This window comes from Symsagittifera roscoffensis, chromosome 3 (genome assembly GCF_963678635.1).
Source record: "Symsagittifera roscoffensis chromosome 3, txSymRosc1.1, whole genome shotgun sequence".
In the NCBI taxonomy this organism is placed as follows: Eukaryota; Metazoa; Xenacoelomorpha; order Acoela; family Convolutidae; genus Symsagittifera; species Symsagittifera roscoffensis.
Genome location: NC_087064.1, coordinates 34431979 through 34457318, shown reverse-complemented (window position 1 = coordinate 34457318; position 25340 = coordinate 34431979). Strand labels below are relative to the sequence as shown.

General features: G+C 36.0%; 4 protein-coding genes across 4 annotated transcripts in view; all 4 read left to right on the top strand.

Moving 5' to 3' along the window:
* LOC134842670 (vesicle transport through interaction with t-SNAREs homolog 1B-like) overlaps positions 1–25340 on the top strand; it is a 543554-nt gene that overhangs the window by 292829 nt on the left and 225385 nt on the right. The window lies entirely within an intron of this gene.
* LOC134842672 (mitochondrial import inner membrane translocase subunit Tim10 B-like) overlaps positions 1–25340 on the top strand; it is a 532474-nt gene that overhangs the window by 292825 nt on the left and 214309 nt on the right. The window lies entirely within an intron of this gene.
* LOC134842667 (WD repeat and FYVE domain-containing protein 1-like) lies at positions 15–8308 on the top strand. The gene is made up of 9 exons (XM_063859112.1): positions 15–210; positions 1831–2027; positions 2359–2509; positions 2672–2784; positions 3584–3710; positions 3934–4039; positions 4554–4655; positions 5691–5930; positions 7915–8308. The coding sequence occupies exons 1-9, from the start codon at positions 119–121 to the stop codon at positions 7945–7947; spliced, it is 1161 nt and encodes a 386-aa protein (XP_063715182.1). The 5' UTR covers positions 15–118; the 3' UTR covers positions 7948–8308.
* LOC134842669 (uncharacterized) lies at positions 8344–9558 on the top strand. Its single transcript, XM_063859116.1, has 2 exons — positions 8344–8645; positions 8855–9558. Exons 1-2 carry the CDS (start codon positions 8555–8557, stop codon positions 9511–9513), a joined length of 750 nt encoding a protein of 249 aa, XP_063715186.1. The 5' UTR covers positions 8344–8554; the 3' UTR covers positions 9514–9558.

Here is a 25340-nt window from a genome sequence, read left to right as displayed (position 1 = left end):
TTTGTTTCAGATGATATTGATATGAAGTAAAGCGACAGAATAATCTCCAGAAGGATAATCTACTAGATCTCACTTCGTCGAGACATCAGATAGGGAATTGAAATTGATCATTGAAAACATGCTGGATATCATCAACCGATTTGAGTGTCAGGTGAACGCCTTCGCCATTGTGTCGAAAGAGGACGGAGTCATCACAGTTTCCAATGACAAGTCGGTACAATATGTTTTCTTTTTAGACTTCTTGTAAAGTTTTTGCCAAGAAAATAAGACCGCGGAATCATTTTCAGCGAAGCTCTTGATTGCAACTACACTTCAGCTTTTTTCAAAAAAAAAATAATTCTAAAATGTCTTAACAGACAACAAATTTCACGAATTATTTAAGTTTGTTATATGTAAAAGTATTTACAGTCAAGGGACATAAAAGTTGCAACTTTTAGGTTTCAAGAGATTTAAATGAAGAAAAACTTTAAGATTTCAAGAGATTTAAATTTAAAAAACCATATTCACGGTTGTGCCATTTTTTCTACACCTACTACAGATTCATGGTTGAATATTCTTCTCAAGTGATGGCTGAAACTCTTTACCAGAATATAGTCTGATAAAAACAGTAATTTAGGTTTTTAAGGCGTTGTTTGGCCATTAAATTAGAGTGCGTCTTAGGGAGCAACCGTGGCCAAGTGCGTAAGACGCGCGGCCTTTAACACAAAGGGCAGAGAATTGAATCCCGCTTCGGTCATAAGAGGTGGTCTTAGAGCCAAAAAGTCCCCATAAGCAGAAGAAGCAGTGTACAATTTTGTAGTTGGAAAGATAATTGATCTAAGCTATGCCTTCATATAAGTTTCAATTTAAATAGAAAGTAATACAAAAGACTATGATATACAAATTAACTCAAATTTTGGAATTTTACTAAACAAATTGCTCAATTTTCAATCATCTTCTGTCCAAGAGCTTATTAAAAATTTAAGTTCTTTCTAACGTGGACTAAAACTTATATGAGGGCCTAGTTTAGATCCTTAGCTCTTCAACGAATACTATTAAGTCCGAAATTTTACACATTTCTTGTTTATTCGGACTTTTTGGCACTAAGACGCCTCCCTGACGCCCTCCAATTTAATGGCCAAACAACATCTTGAAAACGTTAAATCGTTTGAAAACGATTCAACGGGTTTCATCTGACTATATTCAAGTAAAGGGTTTCATCCATCATTTGACAAAGTTTCAACCATGAATTTGCAGTAGTTGAAGAGAAAACGGCACACACGTGAATACATTTTCTTTATTTCATCGCTTGAAAACTAAAAATTGCAATTTCTATGTCCCGTGAATGTAGTTAATTAAGAGTAGTGATCGTAGTGAAGACTCTCATATAGTTCTTGCTGATTTTTTGTGTTTTTTTTTCAGGAAAAGTCTTTAAAGTCTCTAATAACTACAGATGTGCATTCATACATTTTGATGCATTTATGAATGCACTGAGGTATATATGCACTTTTTGAGTTCAATTCAAATTAATCTGCTGAAATTGACGTAAATACAAACGTGGAAATGGCGCAAAAAACGTGAACGATTTCTAATTTCTAAAGTGGAATTTACTTTTTAGATTTGCAGCGGAATAAAAACTATTGATCCAGTTTTCTCTAGTTGGGTTCATGTTATCATAAAAGCGCCAGTCATGAATTCTTTTAGAAATTCAAAGAGATTAAAGGGCATTTATTTTTTTTATTTGAAGTTCGAAAGTTTTCGAGAAATTCAGTATTTTTTTTGTTTTCTTGCGTTCATTACTCTTCCGATCTTCGATTGGCTATGTTTGCTTATGTACAAAAATTTGCTTAGATCTCTGAAAGTATGGCTGAAAAGGGACAATGGACAGTACTGGCCCAGCATCTGTCACTTCCTCCCTGACTTCGGAACAGCAATCGCGTTCAATGAGCGACTTCTCAAGATCTTCATTGGACTCAACGTCGGAGTGGTGGAGGAGTTCCGAGTGGCAGAGGACTTCAACAGCGTCTCATTAGAGAGAGACTTCCACGGTACGTCCACTCGCTGTTAGTCAGATTTCATGAAATTCGTTTGTGTTGAAATTTTGGTCAGTTTATATACTGGCGTAAATTACGCAACGGGGATCGGACAGGTTGGATCGGTTTAATAAGCTCCATGTTAGCACCCAATGCATCTCGATGGCTTTGGCCAAGAGATTCTTATAAGATGACCTTTTTATATTATCCCCTTTCGTCCATGATCTACGCAATGAGTCTGGAATTCAATTTATTGATAATTAACATTGCTTTGAGCTCGGAACTGCCGGGGTTTTCAATTGACCTGAAAGTTCATGGTTTGGCACATCTGAGTTGGATATTTCAGCACACCAGAGACCAGTGACAGACATAATATACGCACAGGCTCAGGAGTACCTTCTATCATGCAGCAGGGACAAGACATTCCAGTATTTCCACACGCACAACGGAGTCAGGATAGGCAGAATCTCTCTCGACTCACAAGTCCTGTGTCTTGCGTGAGTGCGATCAAGTTCTGTTACATAATACCGAATAACCGACACACTAATGGCGGCTATTGGATCTGATTACTTCTCCCAATCATCATCGCATTGATTTTGAAATTAATTTTGTAGTTTTTTCTGGCTGGCGTGTTTAATCCTTATTTTGGGTTGTTTTAGTTTCGATGCCTTGTCTAATCACGTTTTCTTGGGCGAGTACAATGGTGCTATCTCGATGTTCCTCCTGGGGGACACTGAATACCAGCTGGTGACAAAGTTCCACGGTCACGAAGGTAAATTGAATTGGTTATCATAAAACCCTTTTATGATAATTTTAATTACGGCTAATTGAAGAAGGGCTATAAAAATTTGAAGTTAACTGTTTTCACTTAACTTCTTTTGGCCATTATTGGCACGAGCACTGGAAGTCAGTACGAATTTTGTTTTCAGGTGTGACGTACCTTTTTTTCCTCGTAAAATTAGGTACCGCAAATAATCTTCAGAGAGGACCTCAAAACCAGGGACCACAAATAATCATCAGAATTTTGACACTAATTTTGGTGATATTTCTGTTGACAATTGAAACTCTTAATAATTTTCCAGCAAACTTTGATTTTATCTGCTCAGAGCACGCATACGGCTTAAATCGGGGAAAAAGAGTCGGAACTTTCCGCGCTATTTTTACAGCAACTGGTAATTCTTGTTCCATATGCTTCTGGTTTATTAAGTTTTCATTGAAGTTCTGCTCCTTCAGGAATGCAACACTGACAACACCAAAAGGGTCCTCCCCTTTGTAACTATTTTGCTACTCCCATTTTTGGCCAACCAACCCTTCAACTCTTCTAAAGGCGCCAATGTTTTAGTTTTGAGTGGGGAATTCCGCGTTGAATACCCAATTTTTTGGTCAAAATCTTCAAAAAAGTGCTCAAATTTGTATTTTTGAGTCAGTTTCACGAATTTTCGCTTGCGCCCGGTTTTGTTGGCTAAATTTGATCCTTTTAGTGCTTTGGAAAAATCAATTGAGTCGTCCATGAAAGTTCTTAAAAATGGAAACCAAATATAGATCCCCATCTTACTTAGTTTTGATTTCAGGAAGTTGTCGGCAGTTGCTCTGGGAACCCGAATTGAAGTGGCTCGTGTCTTGTAGCTTTGATCAAGTTGTAGTGGTTTGGGATGTGGGAGGCAACAAGGGCAAATCATTCGAGCTCAGATATCACAAGTTAGTCATAATCTTTTAACTTCGTAAATATGTCTTCTAATGCCCATATGCGAAAGTATAATTGGATAACAGAATATGTATGGTAGCAGTATTAAAGATTATGGCTCCATCCTACAAGTTTTAGAAGTTAGATGTATAATTTCAATTGGAGGCGAAAATGAGGGTTACATTGAAGAGCAAGGTATAAATAAATAGTAATTTTGTTCAACATGAATGGTTTTAGGGGAAAAGTGAATGCGATAGTTCTGATGAAGCAGCAGATGCGACTCATCTCTTCGGCCGAGGATGCTCATTTGGTGTTCTGGAAACTAGACAAGCAGAGAGAACCGGTTAGTCAAATCAGATTATTAACCTTCGATAAACAAGGGTGTTGCAACCGGGAACTAGACTTAAATCCCCCTGAATAACTTCTCACAGAATTCGCCCGTGAAAATGTTACTTGCGTAATTATACATTCAATTTCAAGGAGCATTTGACCCAGTGGTAACACCCGCGCTTGAGTCGAAACAGCCTGGGAGTTCGACTCCTGTCGGGACTTGTTTTTTTTGCAAACTGAAAACTTTCGACTATCTTCTGTCTGCTTACGGTCAATTGCTTTTAGTTTATTCCATTCCAAGTTATTATATGCTAAGCTTGAGTTTTTGTGCATTTTAAAGCTCCTGAATCTTTGCGCTTTCTCGCACGTGTTTGCGAAGTTCGCCTCTGTGTTAAACTTAATATAAGACTGCTAAATTAGTTTTTGGTTTATGAGACTGTAATTTTTCAGCTATAAGTAAAATGAGTTATACTCGGTAAGATCGCTAAAATGATCTAAACTCTATCTTATTAGTTTTTCTCTTTCAGGCCACAGTGTGGGAGGACTGTGACAGCTGCCAATTATGTGCAGGTCCTTTCTTCTGGTCATTCAGGCAAATGTACGAAGACAGAACTATCGGTAAACGACAGGTAAGGATGAGTTGACATTTGAAATATTTTTCGAGCATTGATCCTACTATGACTATATCAGGGGTGGATCTAGGATTTTCTCGAGGGGGGGGGCGGATTTTGAAAAATAGACCAAAAAGGCGTTTTTAGGCACTTTTTGGAAAATTTTGACCGAAAAATAGCGTTTTTTCGTCCCCCCCCCCCCCTCAAATTTAGTATATATTGGCGCCAAAGAAAAATTTCAAGGTTGGTCGGCCAAAACTGGATTTCTTAAAAGTATCAAAGGGGGGACCCTTTGGGTCGGCAGGGGGTCGAATCCTAAATCCGCCCCTGGACTATATAATAGCTTTAATGATATGTGATATTGTATAATAACACCCTTGATCAGCTTAGAGTATTATTACGAACCTTCTTTTTTTTCTTATCCAACTCTCAAATAAAAGTGTTCATTAAAAGTGTTCACTTTTTGGAAATTTCACTGTAGCATTGAAATTTGGGCTCTTTTCCAGTCCCCCCCCCCTTTCAAAATACCGAGTTTTATATTTGTTTTACGTGTTATTACGGCTAAATACGTGATTTTTCGCTGCAAAGTATGAAGAACAAATCTGTTTAGAATTGTCGATTTGTTCACCACGCCAAATTTCATTGCATTATGTCAACGTTAGATAAACTTTTCAAAATTGAATTGGAAAGGGGGGGAACTGGAAAAGAGCCGAAATTTGCATAGCCTCTGTTCTCTGCTTTATATGTGGCTAGTGTTTGATAATTATTGAGCTTCCGTGGCTGAGTGGTTAGTGTGTGCGACGCTCAATCTGTTAGTCGCATGTTCGAATCTCAGTCGTAGCTGAATTTTCACTAATTCGAGGCTAATTTCTAAATCGAGTGTTTGCGAAGCAAAGCTTCGCCTTTTTGTTATAATATTTTGAATATTTCATATAATTAGAATGTACAATTTGGTTTTTGTCGCTTTATGTGGGGTTAATCAACTCTGTATTGGTAACAATTTCATCAAAACAGTTAATGCATTGAAGCTTCGAAATATGTTTTTTTTTGCAGCATCACTGTCGTAAGTGTGGTAAAGCCTTGTGTGCGAACTGTTGTCCACATTCGTCCGTCATGCCCAAGATGGGCTTCGAATTCCCAGTTCGTCTGTGCACCGACTGTTTCGACTCCGTCCCAGAAGCGGACAAAGTCAGTTTGGCCAAGAGACACAATGTGAAGTCGGCTGTGCACCTGATGACGTATGACCAGTCAAGGAGTCTCATCGTCACAGCCAGTCGTGACAACTGGATCAAAGTGAGAGTAATACTCCCCTTGTTTGAGCGTAGAACGAAGCCCTATTTTTAAAAGAGACTTCGATAGAGTACTCAGCTAATTCAAGTCAAATTGAGCTAGCCTTTGGTGTTCAATGTAGAGTTTTCCCGCTAAACTGTATCTTTACACTTGCGAAGCTAGTGTATTATTACGAACCTTCTTTTTTTCCAACGTTAGTCGCAAATATTGGTGCGGCACCCCAATAATGGTGGGGCACCTTTACAGCTTTTTGATAGCATGTGCTTTGACAATAAGTTAACACAGTTGATGCATTTTAAATTCATCAAATGAACCGAAAAAAGCTATTTGTTTCAAACAACATCTCAATGATGAAAACTCGATTTGAAATGCATAATTTTTTGAAATGCATAATTTATACTTAAGGTGGATTTAGGCTGTGCGATTTGTTACGTGCGAAGTTAGTGTGGATGCCTTCACTTTGTTATATTCCAAATTATTTATTGCAGAATTGAGTTTATTTGTATTTGGTGCTGAATCGCATTGGCAATTTGCTAGCATATGTAGCTGCTTTATTCGTGACTAGTGTTTGTCGGTTGTTAAGCTCGAGTGGCTGAGAAGATAGTGCGTGAGACTCAAAATCTCTTGATTGGAGTAGGTCGCAGATTCGAATCCTACACTTAGCCGAGTTTTTGCTAAATCGAGGCTTATTTCTATTTTTTCTTATTCAACTCGATAGAGCTGCTTTTTGGTTGTGTTCTCGCAAGTGTTTGCGAAGCGGAGCTTCGCCTCTGTGTGAAAGGATGTTAAGTCCCACTATCGAACGGCAAAAGTGTGCAGGTCACAAATAACTTGATCAACTATTTTCGAAGGTGGAGTTAATGTTCAGATATCCAAGTGTAATTAAAATTTTACGTATTGATCCAGTTTTCTCTATTGGGTTAGTTTTATTCAAAAAGCACGAACCAATAATTTCTCTTGAAGTTAAAAGAGTTCTAAGGGTATATATTAACAGATAATAAGAGTCGATGCACGTAGTCAAGACTTCTATATAGGTTGTGATTATTATTTTTTTAGTTTTTTCTAGGAAAAGTCTAAAATTTGTTCAGGCTCAAGTTAACTTTTTTGCGGCTTGACTATTGATTTGTTTTTAAGTTCACTTCAGTTCCTTTGTTAAAGGAAGGGAACCTTGGCGATCGCACAGCGAGAATGTAATGTCCACGAAAACGTGATCGTCTTCTAATTTTGAAAATTGATTTTAATTGAAAAATTTCGAAGCGAAATAAAAATTTTATCTATTGATCCTGTTTTCTCAATTTGTGTTTTTTTATCAATCAAAAATTGTTCTATAACTTGCAAGAGCTTTTTTCTTTGAATTTCGAAATTTGCGATTTTTCGAAAAACTAGTCAGTTTTTTTTCTGTTTCCTTGCGTTCAATACGCTTTTCCAACTACCAGTTACCTGTTTCAATTTAAAAATTTTGGCCGAGAAAACTTGAATAGCTGAACTATCGTTCGTCTGCTTACTGTTTGTCGGCTGAATTTTCACGACATGGAGTTTTTTCCGATTTAGCATCTATTAAAAGTCATTCAGACTCTTGTATAGGTCGTGATGCCCTTGCGGAATAATAAACCTTAGCGATTGATCCATTTTTTAAAACTGGGTTGATTTTATGAAAAAGGTGTCAATCATAAGTTTTTCTAGAAATTCAAAGAGTTTTAAAGCCATCTAATTTTTTCTTTGAAATTCGGAAGTCAGTTGTTATTGTTAACTTTCGTTCATTGACTCTTTTCTAACTCTGTTGGCTATGTTTTCGGTAAACAAATAAGCATTTTTTGTTTCCTTGCGTTAATTGACTTTTTTCTAACTGTCTGTTGGCTATGGTCTAATTATAGAGCTGTAAGAAGACCTTGATATGAGAAAGATAGTAGATTTGAAATCGGTTAGATGATGAAGTTTTCAACAGGTATCATGCGTTGAAATTTATCATCTTTACCTGTCTGTTTAGTTCATCAAAGTGTCAGACGAAGCACATCAGTGATGGACGAGGTTTTTCACGTAGTTGCTGAGAAAACAGCCTCGAACGAAAGAGATCCCTAGCTTGAACTTGATACTTGTTGGGCTGTTTGTTAGATTCGATATATATTTTGTTGCATTTTGTCTGTAATTTATGTATTTGCCGTCCTTATGAGGAGAGCCTTTTTCATGTTCAACCCGCCCATTTGCAGTAGGGAATCAGCTCTATTTATATCTTTTAATATAGATGTCATTACGCATTCATAGCTTCATACTTTGCCGTTTCCCCAAATCGATTCACATAAACATTATTTTCTTCAAATCTATGTAATTATATTTTTTGAAAGTAGAAATTTTAATCTTCAAAAATTCAAATTTAAAGCCTTTTTTTTGTGCGCACGTTGAGTTGAATTAGGCATAACCATCCGTCTGAAGGCAGGTGCAAAAGTAGCTATATATTATTATATTATTATTATTAACTCTATAGTCAAACCAGAAGTGATTGCATATCCTTGTTTTCCGCTCGCTATAATTACTAAGGAATACTAATTCGACTGACCCATTTTGGTTCATGGGAGATTTTGTGCGAGGATTACTTGTACAAGACTGGATCGGTTCCAACACGCGTTCTAATGTCGACAACAAACTGTCGAGTGTCGAAAGCTTATTCGATGTTTCTTTCTGGGGCTCCAATGACTGGCAATTTGTCCTTGAAAACGACCGGTTAGCCCAGCTATTGCTAAGAACAGCAGAAGAACAATTAATAGAGGAAAACATCAGCGATTCGTGGACTGATTTTGAAAATGGAAATTGTCAGTGGAATACTGAGATAGAATCAAAAATGAAGAAGTTAATTCAATACTTGGAGAAAAAGGCATTCGAAAAACGCATTGACCTGGTCAACAAACTAGCTGATTGTTGCATTTGCTTAGGCGATGAGCATGAGTTGCGTGCTGTTCAAGAGTACATTGACGCGAAGGGTTTGAAAACTGATGTGGAGGAAATGTATTCTTTGGTACAACAGGAGTTGGAATGCATAGAGACTAAGAGAAGCATAACTGAAGCACATAGGATGAGAAATGTTGATGACGTGCCTAAGCTGCTGAAATATGCGAAATCGAGAGCCTACCTGCAAGACCAGCTGCGAATTGAACTCGAACATTTAGAAGCCGCTTTGGGGAAATGGAATGCGGAAGACCGACTGCGGAACCACAGAATTAAAGTGGATGCAAAGTCTTTTGCTGAGCTGAGAAGCTACTCGAACCCAACAAAGGAAATTTTCAGCACAGTCAAGGCTAGTCTGATTCTTTTGGGGTTCGAAAGCAGAAATGTAATTAATTGGGGGGACATTTTGACCATCTTCACCAGCTGTAAAGCTAACAAGACTGATTTAGTGAAGTGTTTCAATTCACTGAATTGTAACGCAGTGCGGTTGGAGACCGCGTTTGAAAGCGAAATGGTGTTGCGAAGGTCTAGTCTGGAGAAAGTGAACCATGTATCGAGCGGAGCTGCTCTTTTCTACAAATGGAGTGTGCAGAAGATAGCAGCTGTAAAGAAAGCGTGGGGAGTTGTGACCAGTAGCCGAATATGACATTATGATTTAACCAATTTAAAAAATTTGTTATGACCTTTTAAGTCGTTTTGGAAATTATATCAGAGTTGAATTTTATTATTTGATAATCTGAACAGAAACTGACATTCATATTATAGTTTTATAGTCATAATTAAAATGCTACTCCTAGTTGCAACAGGATTTAATTTTTGTTTTTGAAGGCAGGTGTCTTTTCTACTCCAAGACGTAACAGTGGATTATGAGTTTATATTTTGAAGTCTTTAAGTAAAAAAGAACGAAGTGATTTTCACTTATATAGGTCATTTGAAAAAGTTTGTTCACGCTGATATTTGATTTTTCGCTGGTTGGACTTTGATTGTTTTAAAAGCTCAGTTTATAAGAGTCATGAACATAGTGAATACTCTTTTGTAGGTTTTGGTGATTTTTTTTGTTTTTCGCGAATAGTCTAAATATTATATTTTTCGTAGCGTGATTTTCAATTTCTTTTTACGTTCATTTCATTTCCATTGTTAAAGAGACAGTAAGCAGAAGTGTGGAGGTCTCGAAAAACGGGATCGACTTCTAGTTTCGAAAATGGTTTCCAAGTCGCAGATTTCCAAGCTGAATAAAAATTTCACCTAATGATCCAGTCTTCAAATTGGGTTAATTTTATCAGAAAAGTGTCAACCGTTAGTTGTTCTTCAAATTCACCTTGCCGTTGACCATATATTTTTTATTGAAATTCGAAAATAGAGGTTTTTTCAATAAACAGTTAAATTTTTTTCTGGTGCCTTGAAAGGAAAGGAAACTCCACTATGGTAGGGCAGAAGTGTTAAGTTCACGAAAAACCTGATGACTTGAAGTTTCAAAAGTGGGCTCAAGTGTGCGGAATTCTCAGTGGAATAGAAACACCTATTGATCCAGTTTTTTTTTCTAAATGTGATAAACCTTGGTACTATAATACAATGTGCTTTGAAATTCGATTTGTAATGAATTAACACAGCTGATGCTTTGTTAATTGATTTATTGAAGCAAAAAACAAGTTTCATACAAAAGTACAATAATAAAAACTCCGTATCAGAAATTCTCCAACTGTAATTTTCGCAAAATTTGTGAAATGCTTAATTTATAAACAGATTAGCCTTACGCTTTCTTGCCTGGTTTTGCGAAGCTTCACCTCCGTGTTTAAAGAATTACGAGCAAAAAATTGTAATTTTACTCAAAAAGTTTTGTAGTTTTTACTCAATCGAGGCTTGTGATCTAAGATGAGTTCAATTTTTTCCAAAAATAGAGGAAGCTTAATGATCAATTCCTGAATCATTTTTTTGCATCAGAAAGCGCTTGTGTTATATTACGAGTTTCATTTCCCAGCCTTAGTCGCACAAATAAAAAAAGTTCTCAGTTTCAATATCGGTGCCCTGTTCTTCAAAGCTTTTGCTTGCGATTAGCAACGTTATCAAATTGGATCCTATTTTCTGTATGAACTTTTATCATGTGGTAACTTAATGAACATTTAGAGAAAATGCGATTTCCGTGTTCTTTTACAATTTTCCACTCACCTGTTAGTTGTTTTAATGGTGGCTGGTGTTTGTCTAGACTTTGCAAAACTCTACACTCAATTCGGACATTGATGTTAGGACGTTTGCGTCAAAATATGCGCTCAGATATACCAGCTTTCTATCAACGCCTGTCAGTGTAGGTGACGAATTAATTCGGTTAAAAAACCATTCCAAATTGAGTTGAGGCTCGCTTGTAAATATAGCGTTAAAAGACGCAAAATTTATCTGTGTACTTGGCATTCCACGGTGGTGGACGATTTTCAAAGAATTAAAGTGAAGACTGTTTCAACCGCGTTGACGGGCAGTTAGAACATTAGGTGTTTTGCTCTGATTTGAGCAGTCTTGTATGGTTATCATTAGTGACTTTGTCAAAATTTGTCTTAAACTCCTTGTTTCGGTCCAGTTAAACGGGATATTTCTTAAAGTTTGGAAAACAGTGAAACAAAAATAATAAAGCGCTCAGAAGAATTTTTTGGAAAGTGGATCCAGATAAAAGAATTTTTTCGAATGCGCGAAAAAATATATTTGCAGCCACTTTGAAAAGTGCAGTAAAAACGTCGGGCAAATCCGCAAACTTTTTTAATTAGCAGAAGATCGAAATATAAAACCCTTGCGATAAGCAAGGGTATTGCAGTAGGATACTAGACTTTTTCTCTTAAATAAATAGGGTACTAGACTTTTTCTCTTAAATAAATTTGATACCTGATGGAATCTTGATCCATAATCGATTCAAGTTCCTACGTGTCTCCTGCACACTTAGTCTGAAGGTAACGAATACGTCTGGGACGGCCAAGGTCCTTAGTTCGAATCTGACCAGGGCTTGTATTTTTTCAAATGGAATTTTTTATTACAATGAAAATTATCGGCCTAAAATTTATCTGCTTATGTTTTGTCTTAGCTGCCACATCTCTAAAAATAGGCTCCAAGAATAGTTTTTTTTGCCGTTAACAGTTTTCATTCTTAAGTCTTTAAGCGTTTTAAAATCCAGTCGAATTCAAATTTGATTTTTACATAGGTTTTACCAACTCGATTTGTTGAAATTTGATTTTTACATAGGTTTTACCAACTCGATTTGTTAATTTGTCGATTTGTTAATTTACATAGGTTTTACCAACTCGATTTTACATAGGTTTTACCAACTCGATTTGTTAAAAAAAATTGGTTAATTATAAATTACAATTTAATCAACCAACCTGCGGGCGCATTTGGTGTCGAGGTAACTCAGCTGATTGAGACGGCAAGGGCTTGTCGTTCGAATCCGACCGGGACCTGTTTTTTGTTAACTAGAGTATTTGCTTTTTCTGGAGATCGTATGTCTGTTTGTTTTTGTCGGCTCACTTTCTCATAGCCGTTTTTTTTGAAAGATCAGTTTTCTTCCAAGTTGCTACAAACCCCTTATTGATACCGCAAAGCCCGTTAGTTCGATTCCAGTCGATACCTGTTTTTTTTGCGAACTGAAAAAGTTTGCTTAATTCCGCTGAAAAAACTTTTATGAATATTCAGCTTCTGCCTATCATTCCAAATGCTCCTTGTATAGTTTTCATTGATACAGGTTTGTTTTGAATATTTTGGGTTATAATTGAAATTTCAAATGTTGAAGACGATGTTTTAAAGTTTTTTCCATTTATTTTTTTCCGGTTCATTTTAATCATAGTCCTACATTTTTGTATCGCAAGTGGTGCCAAGGTCTGCTTCGGCTCTGTCTTAAATATTGGTGATAGAAAATTTATTTACAACCTACTATGGCAGGCATAAAATCAATTTTTCTGATCACACCTTTGCAGTACAATTTGACTTCCTTTTAGTTTGTTGTTACTAGTTCAGACTTCTATGTTGGTTGTGATGATTTCTCTTCGTTTTTTTTTCAACAAAATTTGAATTTGTTCGGACTAAATTTTACTTTTTAGCAGTTAGATTTTTGTTTTCTTTTAATCTTCAGTTCCTTTCTTTTGTTAAAAGGAAGGCAAACTCCACTATCGAACAATGAGTGTGTAAAGGTCACTAAAAACCTGATCGACTTCTAAGTGGAATTTAATTATCAGCGTTCCCAGCGAAATAAATTATTTACCGATTGATCCAGTTTTCTCAAATTGGATTAGGTTTATTAAATAAGTGTCAGTCAAAATTTGCTCTAGAAATTCAAGGAGCCTATAGGCCATCTATTTTTTTCTTGGAAATTAGAAAGTTGAGATTTTTTTCAAAAAATCAGTGTTTTCGTTCCTTGACTCTTGCGTTCATTGACTCGTTTCCAACTGTCTGTTGGCTAGGTTTTTTCAAGCAGCGCTTGTGCCATACAACCCATCTTTTTGTTCAACATAGGTGCACATTTTTCTGTGCAAATTTTGTCTTCAATTGTACTATATCTTTTTACTTCTCCAACTAATGAAGCGCATTCATTGCTGCTTGGTATCAATATAACTAATTAAGACATAAAGATGGATGGGCTTCTCGAGAATTAGAATCACAGGCAATCTGGAGGTTCGTATTTCGAATTCCGCAGTCGGATGAATCTTTTTTATTCTTAGAATTATTTCGGTTTTGAAGCTCTTTTGTACGGAGCGATATTGTTCTGATGTAGTTATTATATGCATCACACGTATATTGGAGTGTTTGAACAGAATATTCCGCCGTCAATTTTTAGTTTTACAGGAATATGCTAATATGAAGCATCTAAAATTTGAAAAACAAGCCGATGTCAGAGAAATTGTTAAAACTTTTAGAAGTCGAATCACCAAATTGTTTCTCAAATTTTAGATGCGTGCTATTTGCCTATTCCTATTAAAATTAAAACTTATATGATCTACTTTGTAAAACTTAAAAAAATACTACATTGCACGGAGATTTAAACCGATGTTAGAGAAATTGTTATAACTTAAGAATTTGTTTGAGGGGAGTCGAATCACCAAATTAAATCTCCGTGCAATGTAGTGTTTTTTGAAGTTTTGCAACGTAAATCATATAAATACCCGAACAGCTGATTACAGCTGAACAGCTATTCGTGAAAGTGACTGGCTTGCATATTTACGCTTTCATTTGAATAAGGGAAGAAAGAAATGCTCATTCCGGCATTTCCCCATTCTTGACCAAAACACAAAATTTAATTATTGACTTTTATTTAAATTAGAAATAATAGGGGAAGGCCTGGAAAAAAGCAGATACTTTTGTTAACACTAGCTTTATAGTGTAATAGTGCAACTTTTTTTAAGGCTTAAATATTGGCTGTTTGATTGCATGTGCGTTGACATTTGATTAGTAATAACATAAAACAGCTGAAACAGTTTAAAATCATCTAATGAACCGAAAAAACTATTTTTTGCAAACAAAAGAACAATTATAAAAAACTCGATTTCAGAAATTTTCTAACTCAAAATATCTCGCAATTTGTTCGAAATGCATAATTCATATTTGATTTGGCCATATGCTTTTTATATTTACGCTAGCGAGCAGCTAGTGATTTAGTACGAACCTTCTTTTTTTGTAACCTAATTCGCAAATAAAATGTTCATTAAAAGTGTTCACTTCTGTGCCTTTTTGCTGTAATGTCGATCTGTAGCATTAGAAATTTTGTAGCATCTGTTCTCGGCTTTTTTGTGCTCAGTGTTTGTGATAGACTAAACGTCCGGGGCTGAGTGGTTAGTGGGTGAGACTCATAATTTCTCGGTCGCATTTTCGAGTCCGAGACGTCGCCGAGTTTTTACTAATTCGAGGCTTATTTTTACTTTTTTATTTCGCTTTTTAGAGCTGCTTTTTGCCCTGTTTTAGCTAGTGTTTGCTCAGCTGGGTCTAAGCTCAGCTGCATTTCTGTGTCTAATTTTTCACTAGTAAAAATGTGTCTATTTGTATTTGGTTCCACTTTTGCTGCATCGAATCGGCAATTTGTTATCATGTAGCAACTTTATGTGAGGCTTGTGTGAGTGAATTGATGAAGAGCCGTCGCTAAGATGCAAGGACAGGGTAATGTAAATCTCCTGGTCGTAGGATCGAGTCCGCCATAGCAAACAATTTTGATTTTCAAGGCTTTTATTCATCTTTTTTTTGTTACTTTGTAGAACTGCTTTTTTGTTACTTGTAGAACTGCTTTTTTGTTACTTGTAGAACTGCTTTTTTGTTACTTGTAGAACTGCTTTTTTGTCGTTTTCTGGCTAGTGTTTGCAAAGAGTAGCTCCGCCCCTGTGTTCAAATTAGAATGATATAAATCATGCTGTTAAGTATGAACCTTATGTGGGTGGTAAGACGACAAGTCGAAGGGCCAGACAAGCCGAAAATATAATTACCATTCCAGCGAGCCGAAAATTAAAATTGTTTTATAGGATAACAATAAATTGTTACTGTTGTTATTACTTATCAACGTAATTCGGGTGTAGTTTTAGCTTCAAGATATGGTGGTTTGTAGTTATGGCAGTTTATCGATCAAGCGCCGTGATGTTCAAAGCGGCTATTTCGAAGGAGCTTTAAAAACTTCAAATGGAAAAGCTGCCGAAAACTATGATCAATGAGTAACGAAAATAGTCTGTTCCGTTTTTAGTTGGTTTGTGATCAGTTTTATGTACTGACAAATTTTAGGTACTGACAAATTGACAAATGCCTCTGACTACATTTCATTTAGGGCTGTTTTAAGCCCGAAAGTTTCGAACCATTCGTTTCCAATCTGCGAGAGCAATTCATATCTTTGTAGTAGTTAGAACATAGTTGATAGATGCCCCTAAGGGCACGAAGTGCCCGAGTGCGGCTCTTTTGCCCCAGGCCATCTTCTAACTGTTGAAGAGTATGTTTTTGCTCTTTCTGAGGGAAAGGTGCCAGAAAATTGTGAAAGAGGCCGGAAAATCGTGAAAGCCTGGAAAAGTGCGCGAAACTTTGCAAATTATTTCTTTTTTCATTCATGCGTTCTGATATTTCGTTTTTCATTCATGCCTTGTCGTGAAAGATCATGCGTGAAAGAGCAAAAACATACTCTTCCAAAAATAAGACAAATGAGTGTTTGCTCTGACTTTTGAAAAAAAATACTTTTGCTGCCTTTTACTTTTGCTGCCAGTAATTTTTTTCATTCTGTCAAATTTGCTGCGGAATACTTTTCATTCAGTCAAATTTGCTGCGGAATACTTTTCATTCAGTCAAATTTGCTGCGGAATACTTTTGCTGCCAGTAATTTTTTTCATTCAGTCAAATTTTGAAGATCGATTGATGTGTCCTGAATGTAACCAAAAATTTTTGTACATTATTAAAGATATCGACTTTCTGAGCTCAAATGTAAAAAGATGTTTTACCTTCGATTGTTAAGTTCTGTAGTTTGGAATTGCCATGTAAGCCATACTCTGGACTTATTTATGCGCGCTGTGATTGTTTTGTTTTTGATGATGAAAGCGTAACGCAATTTACTGAATTGCGTTAAATTAGACTGAGGCAAGCTAATCTGTCGAGGTAATTTCAAAATATCAAACCACAATTTCGCTTTTATATTTGATTTTCACCAAAATTTTTGGCTTGTAATTTTTCCCAACAACTATGCAATACCAATAGTCAGCATAAATTTTCAATTTCTAATTTACTTCAATCAAAAACCTTGGTGAACCACTGGTCTGTGATCATGTTGAAGCCGTTATCAAGAAAATTGATGGATCAAAAGTACTCTCAAAAACGAATTATCTCACAAAAAGAAAACTCTACGAGACATCTATTTTTCTCCAGAAAAATAAGATTATGCAAACAAAACAATGACTTGAGTTCAGATCTGAAAAATTTTTACCAGCAAATTAATTTTTCAAGTTACTTTCACACAAAAAATTATTATTTCTTCTTAAGTTGTTAGGACTAGAGCTTTAGACTATTGATTGCGGATTTTTTCTAGTACTTTTGAAAACAATTCTTTTGTTGCATATTCTGAACTACTCAATCTAAATGGCTACAAAGCAGTTTGGCAAGCAGAATAGGTCGAATTACTATGTTCGTAAAAAATTGCGAAATTGAGTAGGAAAATGTGCAGAGTCTATCACCAGTATTTGGCGTTGTAAATCAGTGCGGGGGAGGTTTTTTAAAAGAAAAACATTGATAACTGATGTTTAAAAATATATAAGTTTCGCGGATCCTAAATTTTTACCCGGTGCGAATATTTTCCTGGTATTATCAATTGATTCCAAATGGGTATTTGCCTAATTTTTTCAAACTTTTTAGTTTTTTTTTCTAGGGCCAGAATTTTCTCTTTGTTGCTGTACTAAATATTGGCCTTATTGTCGATATTTGTTATTGTTCGCCCACATCCGTGAAAACCTGGCATGGCCCAGGTTTTTTATGTAAAAGTTAGGGCCCTTTGGAAAAATCAAATTATCAATTTGTTGACCATTTTTTAACATTTTCTGTTTTTTTCTCAAAAAATATTCTCCCTAAAAACACAAGTCAAAAATGCCCCCCTGGTTAATTGGCTATGCCCAATTTTCCGTTTACACAAAAAGTTACGGCCTTCGGAAAAGTCACTTTTTCGATTATTTGACCTTTTTTGAAAAACTTTTGACTATTCTTAAAAACTGCACTCCGAAGTCTGATTTTTCGGGTTCCATAAAAATGGGTGGTTTGAAGCTCCCCTGTAAAAAGGACTATGATCAGTTTTTATGACACAGAAAGTTGCGATTCTCGGAAAAAAAGCAAGTTTGAGATTTTTTAATTTGTTTTTCCAAATTTTTTGACTTTTTCTCTAAAGTGCCTTCCCAAAGGCTACATTTAGGATTCAAGCAAACCCTATTTGATTTCAATCGAAAGTATAAACGGCTTCGTCCTAATTCTCCTATCAAAAAATATAGAGCCTTCAGAAAAGTTAATGATTTGATTTCCTCTCCGTTTGATTTTTTTTCGAAAACTACACAGCCGAGTCTTATATCAATGGTGTAATCGAGGCAACAGGTTGTGGGAAGCTTCTGTGCAAAAGAGGCTACGCCTTAAAATTTGCATGAAAAATGTTTTCTTTGGTCGTTGCAGATTGTATGTCTAACCCTGGTCGTTTTTGTTGTACCTGCCTTGACATTCGTTACCGAGCAAATGAAAAAAATCAACTTCTCACCTTTGCATTCGCTTTGTCCCATGCCACTGATTTACACAAGGCGCCTCTCTCACGGGCTTTTTGGCATCTGTTTTCCCATTCCACGCGTTTTTCTTGATTTTTTAGTTCTCTGTTTTTTTGTGCGTCCGTTTCTTCTGGTATTTCAACTTCCAAAATTGGTTCGGGTGGGTCGACTAATTCAGGTTTGTCTCGTAACAGATTTCGAACTTGGATCCCGTCTTTTGCTAACACTGCCAATTCGACAATCGCAATTGGACCATTCTAATGGCGGTTCCGCTAAGGCTCTTTCCCAAAATGGGTTGGTGCTAAGTGGATTTCTTATAAATCCTGTTGGCTGCGCCATATCATACCGTAATGTATGCTATCTATGGATATTGAGTCCGAACGATTTGGTAGACGACAAATAAGGGTTAGTTGAGAACTTAAAGAAAACAACTAGTTCTGAAAGTCTTTTTTTTTAAGTTCTAAATAACATAAAATGATGTTGCTCTAACATAAACCGTGCAAGGTCAAGTGACCTGCTCAACGTATTGAGCTCTCAATAAATTTAACTAAGTATCTAAGTTTGCCAATCCGGTCGGATGACAAGTATGATGAGGAAAAAAATTGTAAAGCTTTGGACGTAAATGGAAGTTTTTAAATTCAAAAGTTATTCTTCTTGAAGTTTTGCGGTTTTTTTCTAGAGAAAAGCTCTGTAATTGTTTTGTTTGATTCATTAGTTCTGTTTGGATGAATTTTGACAACGAAAAATATGCTCATTTGGGGAAGTTTTGCTTTTTTACGCGTCATCAATTAAATTGGGTATGCGTATTGTTTTTTCTGCCGCTAATTTGAGCTGAATAAGTTTTCAGCTATTCGGAATGAAAAAAACTAATAATTGAAGTTCATTTTGGCCGATGCTGAATAATACCGTTTTTGTTCTTCTATGAAACTCGCTATGCTTCGAAATTACGGCAAATGCCAGATGCTTTTACAAATATACGAAAGCACGTCACGTGCCGGGACAAAGTCCTAAATGTTTCGACTTCCCTAAAAGGATCTGAAGCAGTTTTTGATATTTTTTTTCGCAAACGCAATGCCAAGTTAAAATGAAGTGTTGGGATGCTTTCAGTTAATCGATGTGTCAGTAAGTTGCAGATCAATAAACCGAATTAAGTAATCCTTGCATTCAAAGACATCAATTGTTAATAGATTTAACTTTTCCCTGGCTAGAACGATAGTTTTTTGTTTTGAGGAAAAAAGTTGCCATATTATTTAAGTATCAGATTTCCATTTATGTGGTATCGCAACTGATAGATGCATGTTCAGTGAACTGATCTGGTTTGTTCATTTTTAATTTACTGATACTTCGATTTGCTGACTTACCACCAATGTATTACCATCATGACATCGATATCTTTCAGATTGTATAAATAAGTTTAGTAAAAAACGTTAAAAGTCAAAATTTGTCTCAAGAAACAAACTACCTCGACAGGGGTGGATTAAGGGGGGGGGGGAGGGGCGGACGCAAAATTTTTGGGCAAAACAGGGGCTTTGGGAGAGCTCGGGGAATCCATTTGGTGGACTTAAAAAAGGTCGACAAAATTTTTGTACATTTTTTGAAAATCCGCTCCCCCCTCTCGAGAAAATCCTAGATCCGCCATTGTACCCCGAGCAGAAGTATTCTGTCCCTCTTGATAGTCGGAGTTTTTTGAAATTCTCCTTGTAGTTCAGTTCGGGCATGCTTTTTATGGCATGTCCGTTGACGTTCTTTTTTCCTACAGTTCACGGCCTTTGGGTGTGTCTGAATTTCAAGCTCGTGTCAGACTGGAAAATTCCAAGAAACGGAAGATTAAAAAAAAGACTCGACCTATAGTTCATGAATAAGGAAATAGATTAATCGATACAGTCAGTCTGAATCACTGGTTGTTTTTCTAGTTTGGTCACAGCTTTGTCCAACTTCGTTTTGTTTATTTTACTTTGACTGGCATTTGTGGCATTCAGCGGTAGCTAAATATCTGACTACTAATATCAGCTGTGTATACTTTGGGTATAGAGTGTATTAGTATGTATTTCTTCAGATATTTTCAGACCGAAGTGGCTTTCTTGGAGTGTATTTCTCTGAAATGACTGCGACAAGGCATGAAGGCACACGGCCGCCACTGAGTATTTTTCTTTTGTGGTTTTACTATATTCACTTTCGATCTCAATAACAATGTCTCAAGGTACCTTATTATTAGTCACGTAAGCACAAACCATTACTGGCAGTTTATTCTTGAATATTACAGGTGCTGATGTGTTTCAAAAACAAGCAAGATATGAAAAATAACATGTTTGTTCAGAATGGCAACCAACCGAAAAATTATCAGGCTGTCTGTGAATCACCGAACTGAAATGTATAAAATGCATGAACGAGACTAACAGTCCCTAAAAACGGTACAGTGTAACATAAATGACCAACTGTTCGCAACTTCATGATATCGATTCCCACTATGTGTGGCTTTCAAGTGTTCTTTATTGAAAAAAAAATAGAATTTGTATTTTTCGTTGTCTTTTGATGTTCACGTTGATTTTTTAAAATAAGTCACAAACTGATAATAAAAATGGAAACACGGGGAGTCTGAAATGTGTTAAATGAGGATAACAGGTTAAAAAGACCATGAAAACCCAGACGTATCGTGACAAAAAAAAATTCAATTTGGTTTTTTTGAGGTCAATTGGCGTCTATTCTAAACTATCTTGGCTGCTATCATCCACCCATCCATCAGACAGAATATGTTTTTAAAAATGCTACTTTTGATTGTCAATAATGAGATTTCTCCCTCAGCCGTGTCAGATAAATTAATTTGAAGTAAAACGTCAGCAAAGAAAATACGAGTATCAAGGTATTTTGTAGTCTTTATAAATCTACTTTTTTTAAGCATCAGCGAACTTTGAGGACCTTATGCGAACCTAAAACATATCTTGGCCTATGTGAACAATCTCCCCCCTCAATAGAACAAGTTAACAATCTTCCCCCTACAATTAAATGACAATTTCTAGCAGTGAGTGATGCCTGCATGTACTATGCTCAAAACTGATTGACTTCAAAGTATTACTTTGAATCAAGTGAACTATCACCCTATTTTGATTTAATTGGGGGGGGGGGGGGGGGGGTAGTTTACCTGGTCTAATATCTTTCTTGGCTCGAAGTCACCAACAGATAAAATGTTTGACATGAAATATCCGTAAAATGGTAAAGGGGAGATCCCTATGTTGCTGGCTTGCTTAAATAAGGATTACAATTTATTTCCGGCGCAAAATTTCCAAAAATGTTTCGTTTTCTCATTTTTGTTTTTCACTATCTTCACAATTCATATTTAAAAAAACTAAATTATAGATATTGATAGTCGATTGAAATATGGTAATAACAGCTAAAAATAACTTAGAACTTGCAGAAGGAGTTCAATATACAATCCATTCCGCCATGTAAAAGCTATAAAAAAAGGTTTTTCAATTTTTTTGTAGTCCGAGTCACGACACCAATGTATGCTCTATGTCCGAGTCACGACACCACACATGACACCAATGTATGATCTATGAGTGTTTTTGTAGAATTTGATTATGCATTAAAAAAAACTAGGTCGTAGTTACTTTCCACTTTTAAGAGTGGGCTGAACGAAAAACCCGAAGAGAAAAAGGGTAGTGATTGCATAATCGATACCACCTGAAGCTGCTCCTGTTTATAATTACTATACTAACCATCTGAATTGAGTATTGAATATATATGCGTATTTTCGATTGATAGCTCTCCGAAGTTTGCTGCTTCTGGTAACGGCGCTTGCAAAAATGAATTTTTATAACCCGGATCTAAGGAACGAATCTCCCCCCTCCTCGTCCCCTTCCACGCAGAAAGGAACCATGAGCGAATCATGGTGGCTGTGATCGAGGGCCTAACTGGGCATTAGTTCTGTTCTATTTTAGCCAACAAGAAACAACTAACGACCAGAAAAACCCCAAAACTCAAGCCACCTTCAAAAGCTCCAACATGGGGCGAATCAAGTTTAATTAGAGACGAGCATTTAGTTAAATTCCTTCATGAGATGAAAATGAATTTATTTAAGTAAAAACAGAAGAAATAAGAATGAAAACTTTAATTACCTATTTTCTGCAGATTGAGAGTAGCTCGAACAGTGAATGAAGATCAGAATTTCTGAGCAAACTTAATTATCTGATGTTTATTTGGGTTCTCCTGTCGCAATCGAAACGCAATGGAACTCGCGACATTTCAAGTAATGTCAAGTTATGTACTCAAAATATCACGCAACAATTTCGACGCAAGATCAACATCAGATCCTAATAATACCGCACCTACCCGATTTAAACAAATATATTTTAAAATGAGTGGGAGGTGAGGTAAAAATTGAAAGTAAACTGAAAATGCGTCCGCTTGCAGCAACGAATGATTCGGTATTAGTCACTAAGTGAAAAAAAGTCTGTTTAAAATTGCAGTAATAGACTTACCTGCGGCTCTTCTTTTTAAAAAGCAATCGAAAATTGGTTTCTCGTTCAAAATGTAGCAAATCTTTTCTCCTGTCAATTCCACAAATGAAGTAGACTAAGCCAGACCCCGGACGGAATAAATCATGAGCAATCTTGTCTGGTGGTGGGAAGCTATAACTTGTTCAACTTGTTAATTTTAATTCATTGGGGAAAATGAAATTGAATTCTCAGACCAGACAAGACCATTCGAATGGTTCGGAGAATAAATATGACGCATAGTCTGCTCATAATTTCATTACCTGTTCCTGTTGTGTTTTCTCTTGTGGTTCCCTCTTCCGCTGCGGCCGCATTCTTCCTTATCATTCTGGGAGTTAAAATGAAATGAATGGAAATGTTTGTTCCAACTCGGTCTTTAGTTCCCACAGTTCCCGCAGACTGCTGCTGCTGCAGGTATAAGAGGTTCTATATTTGTCCGTATGAACACAAAATGACGGAATATTTTTTATACTAGCATTTTTTACAATCCGAACGGTATAGACCAATCACGATCGTGACAATACCTATGAAACTTTTTACAAGAGCAGCCTTTTACTTTAAAAAGCGGACTGGTTTATCAACTCGCTATAACTTGACTTGAGCTGAACAATGAAATTGAGTTGGAATTGCCTCAGTCCATTGAAGACTACGTCATAGAATATTCTAGAAGTCTTCATAGACTATGCAGAGATCGCGTCAACGAGAAAGTGTAGGACGAGAACCGTGATTAAACAACGGTCCGCCAACGTGTTTTCTTCTGTTAGTCTGACGAAACGTTACATAGACCATGACTCAACCGACCGAATAAAATACAAATTGTACTAGAGAAAAGAGACTAAAGATACCAAATATGGCCACAAGCACGTTATTGTAAAATAATGAATAAACATCGGTGGTCGAATGCTCGGTACTACTCAATTCAGTGACATTCGATATTTTTGTTGGACTTTCGAAGAATGAGTGTTCTGTTTATTTTTAGCTACAATTACAAATAGAAACATGACTAAATAATGTCAGCTCAATGAAATCACAGAAGGTTATATGAAGATAAATTTGGTGATGTGGAAGTTCTACTGAAAATAGGAGATGCGAAAGCGCTTACGTCATGTAATATAGATCAAGGACATGTTTTTCAATATATGGAAATAGGAATAGTCAAACTCACATAGAAGCTGCCTAAGCCGCAATCCAATTTCCTATTTTGTTTCAAAACAACCAAAATGGGATTTGGAATCTCAAAACGAAAAATCGGGGACATTTGAACGATCTCCTTCAACTTGGTAATTAGGATCAAGTTAACATCCTACGCCCAAGATGGCCCAAAAGTGAGAATCTTCCACCCCAGATTTAATTTGGATTAAGTTTACTAAGCGCTGTATGTAAAATTCTCGATTCTGATTGGCTGAAAATTCCAGCCTATAACCAAGTTACCATTCCCCCAAACTGCTTAAGGGGGACGATTTTATTTTGGTCCGGTTATTATAAGACATGTTGATTTTTTTGTTTCAGATGGAGAGTTCACTTGGTCGATGTGAGGGGGCGCTTTTTATTGTTCTCATTGGGTCAGAGTTGCTAATCATTTTCAGCGGACAACGAGAGTCATAAAAATAGTGTGCTCACCCTCATCCAAGTTTAGGCTTAAGAAATCGATTATAACGGAATTTCATGTTGATTTTTTGACAATTAGAATTGATTAGAATTACCCAAATTAGGTTTCCAAAGGATTTATAATCGGTTATAATCGCGATTTTTTCCAAGAGATTATAACCTGGTATAATCCATTTTAATTCATTATAGTTTCTACAGAAAACCCAGTATAATCGATTATAATCGTCATATTTTTCAAGTAATACAGTCTCGTACAATCAGCTTCAATTGATTATAGTTCCTACAGAAAACCCCTTACAATCGATCACAAGGGGTTACATTTGCTGATCGTCTCCACGAAAAATCAGCCAAAATATGAATTACATTAACGAATTACTAATACATGATACAATTAACAAACGGAAGGAATATAGGTACCAAACGAATCAAAGGGAAAGGTTCTTCTCAAAGTTCTGGTCGCTTTTTATTCACTGGTCTCCTGAGTTTGCATGTATTTGGCTTGTTTTCTGAGGTTAGTGCAAATGAAAAAAGGAAACTGAAGAGTTGGTTGCGGTGATCAAAAGGCTGGTGCAGATGAGGAACGTGAATAAAGAGTTGGGTGCTTTCAGCAGTTGATTGGTGAAGGTGAAGAAAGTGACTGAAGAGTTGGGTACTACACGGATTTTTATGTTAAGTTTTTTGGACAATTATAATGGATTATAATTAACAAAAATAGGTTTTCGAAAAATTCTTAATGAAAAAAAAAGAAAAAAAAACGTTATAAAATTGAATTGGTTTACGAAAAAAAAAATTTTTTCTTTTTCACATAAGCAAAAGTCTACAAAAACAAGAATTATAAGCAAATCAGATGCAAATTTGAAGGGTAAATTGGCAACCAAAAGAGAGTATAATCGATTTCAATCGATTATAGTGGAATTTTTGTGCGAATTGTATGAATTAGAAACTGGGGTTGAAGTCATCGATTATAATCAAATATGATCGATTACTAATTGTATCGAAAAAAAATGGATTTAAATCAACTATACAGCTAAAATGTTTTTATAAAGGACTATAATTTGATTTTAAAAAGAGAGGTTAAAATCAAATGTTATTCAATTAATATGGTTTTTATCTCAAATTAAATAAGACTAGTTCTAAAATCACAGTATAATCGA